Source organism: Chiloscyllium plagiosum, chromosome 25 (genome assembly GCF_004010195.1).
Source record: "Chiloscyllium plagiosum isolate BGI_BamShark_2017 chromosome 25, ASM401019v2, whole genome shotgun sequence".
NCBI lineage: Eukaryota > Metazoa > Chordata > Chondrichthyes > Orectolobiformes > Hemiscylliidae > Chiloscyllium > Chiloscyllium plagiosum.
The window spans coordinates 1,155,197-1,165,047 of record NC_057734.1 but is presented as its reverse complement, the minus strand read 5'-3'; the positions used below and the strand labels follow the sequence as shown (position 1 = coordinate 1,165,047).

Sequence of the window (9,851 nt, the reverse complement as noted above, 5' to 3'; positions counted from 1 at the left end):
GTTGGCCCAGACGTTTCCTCTGACACGTTCCACTCCCCCTCCTACTCCGCCAAGGACATGCAGGTCCTTGCCCTCCTCCATTGCCAGACCATGGCAATGGAGGGGGGTTACAGAGATAGGGAGTGGGGTGGAGGGGGTTGGTGACAGAGGTAGGGCGAGTTTGCTTTGCAGGGTGAAAGGTCTTGGTGGTGTGGGAGCCAATGTGGTTCAGTGAGTCCAGGGAAGGTTGTGTGAATGGGACACGTGTGTGAATGAGGGAATTGAGTGCCTGGAGCCTGAGTGTGGGGATGAGCTGGGGATGATAGGCATGTGTGCAGAGGTGACCAGAATCGGAGGAACACTCTGTTCCCAGAGACTTGGGGGGGTGATCATGGGGAGAGTGGGATAACTCCAGGAAATGAGGCTTCATTCCTGTCCATCCGCAGATGAATGGAAATCGAGCGATCACTACCCCGACCAAACTGAACACGTGGGAGAAGAGCACGGAGTTTGGGAATCGAATGGACCTGTCCGCAGTGTGACCATCGTCCCCCTGCCTCGACCAACCAACAGCCGATACAGTCTCCAGTCTCATCACTGCACCCCTCCAAATACTGATCCGCACTCACTGAAACTGGCCCAACCGGAAAGGAAGGAACTGTTGACTTAACTCTCTCTTATAAAACTCAAAGGAAAGGAACTGAGACATGAGGTATTTATTACACCAGACAGAGTGGGACAGGGTGATGGGGATGTAGGTTAGTGTCCCTCTGGATGGTGAAACCCATACTCCAGGAAAGCACGATGAGCTCAGCAGTTATCCTGAAAGCCCTTTCCCTGATGGGGGTACCATCTGTACCCACCTGATACTTAATGTGACTCTTGGTTTTGCCCCTTTTGTGTTGGGGATCATTTTGTGAATTCTTAAGCAATTACGACAAGCACATATAAAGGTGTACTGCAATTTTAAACTAACTACATTGAGTGTAAAATGATAATTGTTCCTCTTTAGAAGCATGCATAGCGGGTGTCAGAGGAATTACGAAATCTATGTGTTTTTGGTGGGAATTTTATATATTGTTTTATTGTGACACAGGTCTAAGACTGAAGTATGTTTTCTTTCTGTATATTTTTCCGATATCTGACGTTTTTTTCTGTGTTAAGAGGCAAAGTTTTCTCCACAACAGATTCTCTTTTTCCAAAGCCAGTCTTGTTCTTCAGTCTCTCTCTTGAGGTTAGAATCTACTTTGTTTAATTTTATGGAGGCTCCTTTTAGCAGCAGTTGACAGATCTGATGCTGGGATGCTTTGGTGGTTTGGTTAGTTCAACCAGACCGGGGCTCAGCCATGTGGCCCAGGGAGCAAGTCCCACCGACAGAGGTAGGCTGGAATTCTTTATCCTGCCAATTTGGGGGGTGGGGGGGGGCGAGGAAGGGAGGGTGCAACGTAGGTTTGGGGTAGGGTAGGCCTTTAGAGCCAATAGCAGCTGGGGGTTCCTGACCCAGTGGCTCCAGCCAGGGGTCAGAGTTGAAAGATCAGTAAACTGACTTCTGTAATGAGAGACCATCCAAGGAGCAAGATTGAGGTGAATGGGCCAATCTTTCTCTGGCGTTTTCAGAGAATGAGATATGATCTGATTGAAACAAACGGGATGTTTCCAACACTCAACGTGTTGTTTATTGTGATGGTAGTTCCCCTGGGCAAGAGCTGAATGGGGGATGATCAAGTAGGGGAGTGGGAGGACAGGTATAGTCCCAAAAATAATCAATTGGCCATTTAGGAATGAGATGATGAAAAACTTCTTCACTCATTGGGAGTGAATCTTTGGAATATATCACCTCCCAGGACAAGGGACGGTTAGTTAGTTTGTAACAGGGGATTGTTAGTTAATGAGTCAAGACTGAGCTCAAAACCTCAGAGGGATTTGAAGATATTGGGTTTGGAGCAGGGAAGTGGAGTTGATGTCAATCATCCATGATTGTAGTGAATTGAAGAGCAGGCTCCGTGATCTGTATGTTAGCATTACCCCAGGGTTGGAAGTGGAGAGGATTGGGTGGAGGCTGCAGAGGGAAGAGTGGGTTGCTGAGTGTGACAGGTTCAAATCCCTATCCTCCTCCAAACCTAGACTCCCTTACAAACACTGAGCAAGCATTCTGAGGATCATGGGACACGTGTTAAGTGTAGAGCAGCAAAGAACGGTTATTTCTCCTGTTTTTATTCAAAGTCAGTGTCTACAGTGTGTGATGATGTCATGTCCCTGTTATAACATGTTAATGTTCTCTGATGGATAGGGATGTAATAATTTAACTGAAACTATCAAACTCTAACTGTTTTGCCATGAGAAAAGCTATTATGTTGGAGTGTGCCTTGTGAAGATATTATACTAAGTCTGTGCCTGATGAATAAATGTCTGTCACAAACAGGAATGCAGTACTCCTCTTTGCACTGTATTACAGTCATTTTACATCGACTTAAATGAAAGGCTGCGACCAAGTGCGTATCTGAGAGAGAGATTCTGAAGAAAATCAACTTTGAAATCAGATTTAAAACCTTCCTATAAACATAATGGTCACACTCTCTCATTGCAAATAACTATATTTAGCTAACTTTCTTAACCGAGTTAAATGCCACAAATAGCTTTGCAGCAGTGTTTATCACGGGGTTTTGCCATTGAGACACATACAGAAACATGAGGACAGGTGACCAAGCAGCTTTAAGGGGTGTTTCAAAGAAGGACAGTATTGGTGAATTGAGGAGGGAGAAGGTGTGGGCAGAAATGGACAGCTTTTAGAGATGAGAAGGTTGGGGGTGGAGTTCAGGTTCATTCCTACCAGGAGCAAAGACAGGACAAGCAAAGCTACAGCTCGCTGTCTGATGGGTTGGATGAGCAAGATAAAGCTGATAAAGAAAGTGTATACAGCTCATTAATACAACACAGATTCAGGCTAAATGCAAAAGGTGGAGAGCAAATAAAGAAATTAAGAGCAAAAAGAGCTCTGTCTGATAGAAACAGGACTCTGAGGATCTCCTCCAGGCACATTAACAGTCAGAGGTTTGTCTGAGGATGATTATGGACCAAAACAAACACCTATTAGTGGAGGCAGACAGCGTGACTGCGGTCCTGATGGTGCATTTGACCAAGGATGTTTATCAGTGACAGTAAACAGGGAGGTTGCCGAGGGATTGGCAGAGATTAAAAATAGAGAAAGAGGAGGGACTTGAAGAGTAATTCCCCGGGAGTAGATGGGACGCAGCCCAAGTCCCTGAGGGAGCAGTGGTGGGAATTATGAAGGCACTGTCCATCATCTACAGGATCCCCTTCCTTTAGATACCCTCCTTCTGGAACCAATTCGACTTACATTTTAAAAGGATCCAATTTAATCAGGATTACTTGAATCAGGAAGGACTGGCATTATTAATCACTAAGAATAAGAAAAAATACTAATACAACATTCATACACACAGATTAGAAATAAGAAGTGAGTCCAAAAAGATGGAAGTTTTAAAAACAGAGGTACCGATTGGTCTCGGAATTGTTCACAGAGAGCAGATAGTTGAACCTGTATCTGTTACAGTGGAGGTTACTGGAAGCACTGAGCTTGGTAGTTGAACAGACAGTTTTGTGATTCTCAGTTTTTCAGATGAATTAAGATTTTGACATTCTGATTCTTTTCAGCTGGAATTGATCTGATTTCCTTTTGTTGGCTGTGAACCTGCTGGATCCTAGCACTCCTATTAATGGAAAATCTTTACCTGCAATGCAGGGGTGACTAGGAGATAGACTTTCACAGCACACTAAAACACAAGTTGAGGCTGGTGCAGCCAAGAGTGTTCAGTTCCACTAGCATACTCCAGCAGAGTTGAAACTGGCCTTTTAACCCCTGTCCTAATGTATTTTTCAAAGTGAAAAACACAAAATGTGTTGCAGTTTGCAACATAATTCACAAGCGGAATTATCAGCCTCCATTATCCTCGTGGTCACAGCCCAGTCTGTTTGAAGCTTCTTTGGCACATTTACATATTATATTCCAAACACAGAATTTTTGTCAGCCACTACATGTCCACCAGCAGTCATATTTTCTTTGGAGCAACCCACTTTTAAAAAAACAATTTTACCATTAACTGCTCCAAATGGCTGTAGTATTTCAGAGCTCTAATCTGTCATTGTAACCTCACTACTGCGCCATTGAATCTGCATCAGGAAGACACTGGCTAAAGGAATGGTGCAAGTGTTTGGATAGCAGAATGGAACAGGGTCAATACTCGAAGGAGAAAACGCTGCTGGGATGTGGGTGAGAAAGCATGGGAATAGAGCGAACTGGACTGCTTTTTGAAAAGTGCCAGCACAGATTCGATAGTCTCTTTCAGAATTACACTCTGCTATGAGGAGGAAACGTTTTGAGATTAAATTTCAAACCTTGTGTCTTTATGAAGAGTTTTGTGATAAAGTTTACACCCTGTCATATATCAAGTTTGAGTATAATTATAACGGCTTGTACTGCTCTCACCTCGAGCTGACATCTGTTCTGATTCGATCTGGGCAGGCGGACTTTGTTCATACTCTTCTAGATGTCTGAGTATCTGTTGCAAATTTCTGATTCTGGAGATACTTTCATGAGGGTTTTTTTTGTGTAACAGATTCTGAGATTGAAGGCTTCACTCCAGGACTGAATGGCAGTTTAATTTCACAACTGGACAAATGCTCAGGCAGTGCCACAGATCCTGTGTCTGTGATTTGCTCCTCACTCTGTGGGTTAAGATGTTCATTGTGTTTCATATCATTTGCCAGCTGCAATCAAAATCACCTCAGCCCCTGAGGGACACTCTCTCATCAGAGGGAGATGACTGGGTGGGGGTTTAACCTGAGGGTCACCACACGTCCGGGTGAAAGGTGAGGTTGGGAAGGTGGTAACCTCAGCTAGAGCGGGAATTGAACCCACGCATTTGGCATCTCTCTGCATCCCAAACCAGCTGTCCAAGCTAACTCACTCCCAACAATGTGCAATAGGAGTCCACAGCTGACTTTCAGCTTGTGCCAAACCCAATGCAGGGTCCCACACAGTGCCAAGCCTCATCTGAATATCCAAGTGAACAGTCGCAAGGTCCATAAATAGGAATGAAAGTAAACAGACCACCAGCATCAACCTAGTCACCAGAAACCACTCTGGAAAATCCAGCCCTGTCAACTCTGCAGGGCCCTCCTCTCTACCATCTGGGGGCTAGTGTCATCACTGGGAGAGCTGTCTCACAGACTGGGCAAGAACAGCCTGACATAGTCATACTGACAGAATCCTACCTTACAGACAATCTCCCAGAGCCCACCATCACCATCTCTGGATGTGTCCTGTCCCACCAGCAAGACAGACCCAGCAGAGGAGGCAGCAGTGAGATACAGTCAGGGGGAAGTTGCTCTGGGAGTCCCCAACATTGGCTCCGGGCCCCATGAAGTCTCATGGCTTCAAGTTAAACATCGAACAGGAAATTTCCTGCTGATTACCAGGTACCGAGCTCCCTCGGCTGGTGAACCAATGCTCCTCCATGTTGAACAACACTTGCAGGAAGCACTGAGGGTGGAAAGGGCACAGAATGTATCTGGCTGGGGGATTTCACTGTCCACCACCAAGAGTGGCTGGGCAGCAGCATTACTGATCGAGCTGGTCGGGTCCTAAAGGACAGAGCTGCTGGACTGGGTCTGCGGCAGGTGGGGAGGGAACCAACAAGAGGGAAAAACTCAAGTGGGCATCCATGAGTTGCTGTGGGCCATCAACAGCAGCAGAATTATACTCCAGCACAATCATGGCCTGGCGTATTCCCCACTCAACCATTCCCATATGATAGACACCAGTTACAGTGATATGGCCACACCACAGGTTCAGGCAGATAGATGGGTGACCGCCAGGCAGGGCCAGAGTCTCCTGTGGCTATTCCCCCCTCGAACTGGTTTGGATACTGTTTGGGGCAATGGGGAGATAGCCTCTTAGGGGAGTATAACTGCAGCACCACAACTGGCTCTGCTGTGTTCAGGCAAACTTTCAAGCAGACAACAGTGGTCAGAAACTCACTAGTCAGGGACACAGACAGGCATTCTGTGGCCGCGTCTGACCATCTAGGATGGTGTCTTAACTCCCTGGTCTCATGGTCAAGGATGTCTCTGAGCAGTTCCACAGAATGTTTAAGGATGAGGGTGAGCAGCCAGAGGCTGTTTTGCACATAGGTACCAACGACATAGGCAGAAAGAGGGATGAAGTCCTATCGAGTGAGTACTGGGCGTTAAGAGGCCGTAAAGCAGGACCTCGAGGGTAGTAATGTCTGGGTTACTTGCCGCTTGCTATGAGGCAAGGAATAGAAAGATAGGAGATTAATGTGTGGCTAAGAAGATGGTACAGGGTTTCAGGTTCTTTGATCACTGGGACTTCTTTTGGGGCAGGGGTAACCTGTACAAGAGGGACGGGTTGCAGTTAAACTGGAGGGGAACCAATATCCTCACGAGTGCCACTCGGAAGGATTTAACCGAGAGTGGCGGGGGCTGGGAACCAGAGCAATATATTAACAAATGGAGGGATTGAGGGGAAGGTAGATGTTAGGACCAGTAAATCAGAAAGGACAGGCAGAGACAGGTAAATGAACACAATGGTACTAATGCATTGAAGTGTGTTTATTTCAGTGCAAGGAGTATTAAATGTAAGGCAGATGAGCTTAGAGCCTGGATCAGTACATGGGACTATGATGTTGTGGCCATTACAGAGACTTGGTTGAGAGGGGACTGGATTGGCTGCTCAATGTTCCAGGGTTTCGTTGTTTTGGACGAGAGAGAGGAAGGTAAAAGAGATGGAGGAGTTGCATTACTAATCAGGGAGAATGTTTCATCTGGACTCAGGGGACATTCTGGAGGGCTCATCCATTGAGGCAATTTGGGTAGAACTCAAAAATAAGATGGGTGCAATCATTGATTGGATTCTACCAACCATTGAGAGATTGAGCAACAAATATGTCGGCAGATTATGGACAGATGCAATAATGACAGGGTGGACATAGTGGGTGACTTTAACTTCCCCAATATTGACTGGTCTCACTAAGAGCAAGAGGCTTAGATGGGGCAAAATTTGTTAAGTGCATCCAAGGTGGTTTCTTCAAACAGTGTGTGGATAGTCCAACTAGAGGAGGGGCCATAGTGGACCTAGTACTGACTAATAAGCTTGGTCAGGTGACTGACCAGTCAGTGGGAGAGGATTTTGAAAACAGTAATCAGAACTCCTTAAATTTTAAGATAGTTATGAACAAGGATAAGTCAGGATCTTGTGGCAACGTGCTAAATTGGGGGAGGGCAAATTATGTCAGTATTAGGCAGGACCAAGGGAGTGTTGCTTGGGAGGAGCTATTATCAGGCAAGTCCAATTTGACATGTGGGAATTGTTTACAGACTTGATGAGAGTTCAGGACTGACATGTTCCCATAAAGAAAAAAGACAAGGATGGCAACATAAGGAATCCTTGGATCATGAGGGAGGTTATGAATTTAGTCAAAAGGAAAAAAAATGCAATGTAAGCTTTAAGAAGCTAAAATCAGACCTGGCCTGTGAGGAAGATAAAGAAAACAGGAAAGAACACACGCTCCTAATTCCCTGCTTAAGAAGGGGCCATGAAGTGACCTTGGCAAGTAGAGTTAAAGAGAATCCCAAAGCATTTTCTACACGCATTAAAAACAAGAGGATAACTAGGGAGAAGGTAGGACCACTCAAGGATAAAAGAGGAAACTTGTGCTTGGAGGCTGAGGATGTGGGTGAGATCCTAAATGAGTACTTTCCGTTGGTATTCACCCAGGTGAAGGATATGGAGGATAGTGAGATTTGTGTGCAGCATGCTAAAATGCTAGCACATTTTGAGATCAAGAAAGAAGTGGTGTTGGGTCTCTTGAAGAGCATTAAGGTGGATAAGTCCCCAGGGTCCGATGGAATCAATCCCAGGTTTTTGAGAGACTAGATTGCTGGGGTCTTGACTGAAATCTTTGTATCTTCATTAGCGACTGGAGAGGTCCCAGAGGACTGGCAAGTAGCTAATGTTGTTCCTGTGTTCAAGAAGGGCAATGGGGACAGTCCAGAAAGCCATCGACCAGTGAGTGGCTGGGAAGCCATTGGCTAGAATTCTTAGGATTTACATGAGTTTGGAAAAGCATGGCTTAATTAGGGGCAGTCAGCATGGCTGACTTTATTGAATTTTTTGGGGAGGTGACAAAGGTGATTGATGAGGGTAGAGCAGTGGATGTTGTCTACATGGATTTTAGTAAGACTTTTGACAAGACCCCTCAGTAGGCTCATCCGGAAGATCAAGATGCATGGGATCCACGGTGACTTGGCTGCATGGATTCAGTATTGGCTTGCCCATAGAAGGCAGAGGGTAGTGATGGTAGGGTGTTTTTCAGCTGGAGGTCCGTGACGAGTGGTGTTCCACAGGGATCTGTATTGGGATCCCTGCTGTTGGATATATATGTATACAAATGACTTGGATAAAAATGTAGGTGTGTGACTTACAAAGATCATTGCAGACAATACAAAGATGGGTGGAGTTGTGGATTGTGTAGGAGGGATATGTATCAGTTGGAGAAATGGGTGGAGAAATGGCAGATGGCATTTAATCCATGTAAATGTGAGGTGCTGCACTTTGGGAGATCAAATGTTAAAGAAAAATATATATAGTTATTGGCAGGACACTGAAACAGCATTGATGTACAGAGGGATCTTGGGGTTCAAGTCCATAGCTCCTTGAAAGTGGCTACGCAGGTAGATAGGATGGGAAAGGAGGTGTAAGGTGTGCCTGTCTTTATTGGTCAGGGAACTGCCTACAAGAGTCAGGATGTCCTGTTACAGCTTTATGAGACTTTGGTTCGGCCACACTTAGAGTATCGTACTCAATTCTGGTCACCACATTAAAGGAAGGATGTGGAGGCTTTGGAGAGGGAGGAGAAGAGGTTTCCCAGGATGCTGCCTGGATTAGAGGGTATGAGCTACAAGGAGAGGCTAGAAAAACTCAGGTTGTTTTCTCTGGAGTAACGGAGGCTGAGGGGAGACTTGATCGAAGGCTATAAAATTATGAGATGTATCGATGGAGTTGATGGTCAGAATCTTTTTTCTCAAGTTGAAATGTCAAATGCTCGGGGACATGCATTTAAGGTGAGAGGGGGAAAGTTCAAAGGAGATGCAAGGGGCAAGTATTTTACCCACAGAGTGGGTAGAAGTGTGGAACACACTGCCAGGGGTGGTGGTGGAGGCAAATACGATAGGGGTGATGAAGGGACTTTTAGATAAACGCATAGATACACAAGGAATGTTCCATGTTCTATGTTCGACCATCAAGCCAGGGGATCAACCTTGGTTCAATGGAGAGTGCAGGAGGGCATGCCAGGAGCAACACCAGGTATATCTGAAGGTGAGCAGATAACCTGGTAAAATAATAAACAGGACTATTTGCATGCCAAACAATGTAAGCAGCCAGTGATAGACAGAGCTAAGCAACCCCATAACCTATTTGCGACTCCTCAGATACTGAATCAGAACATGTCCAGATGCAGCAAGACCTGGATAATAAAAAGGCTTGAGCTGGTAAGTGGAAAGTAACATTCACAGCACACAAGTTTAGAATATTAGCATCCTTACAATGTGGAAACAGGCCCTTCGCCCCAACTAATCCACACCAACCCTCCAAAGAGTATCCCACCCAAACCCATTTCCTATTAGGTAAAAACAAGGACTGCAGATGCTGGAAACCAGAGTCTAGATTAGTGTGGTGCTGGAAAAACACAGCAGGTCAGGCAGCATCCGAGGAGCAGGAAAATCGACGTTTCCGGCAAAAGCCCTTCATCAGGAATAGAGGCAGGGTG

General features: G+C 45.6%; 1 protein-coding gene across 1 annotated transcript in view; it reads left to right on the top strand.

The window, feature by feature from the left end:
• Positions 1-1,409, top strand: part of adgrd1 (adhesion G protein-coupled receptor D1) — a 243,831-nt gene extending 242,422 nt beyond the window's left edge. The window contains exon 25 of the mRNA XM_043715336.1: positions 426-1,409. Within this exon, the coding sequence (XP_043571271.1) occupies positions 426-521 (96 nt within the window). The 3' untranslated portion in view covers positions 522-1,409. The remainder of the gene's footprint in view (positions 1-425) is intronic.
• Positions 1,410-9,851: the final 8,442 nt, after the last annotated feature.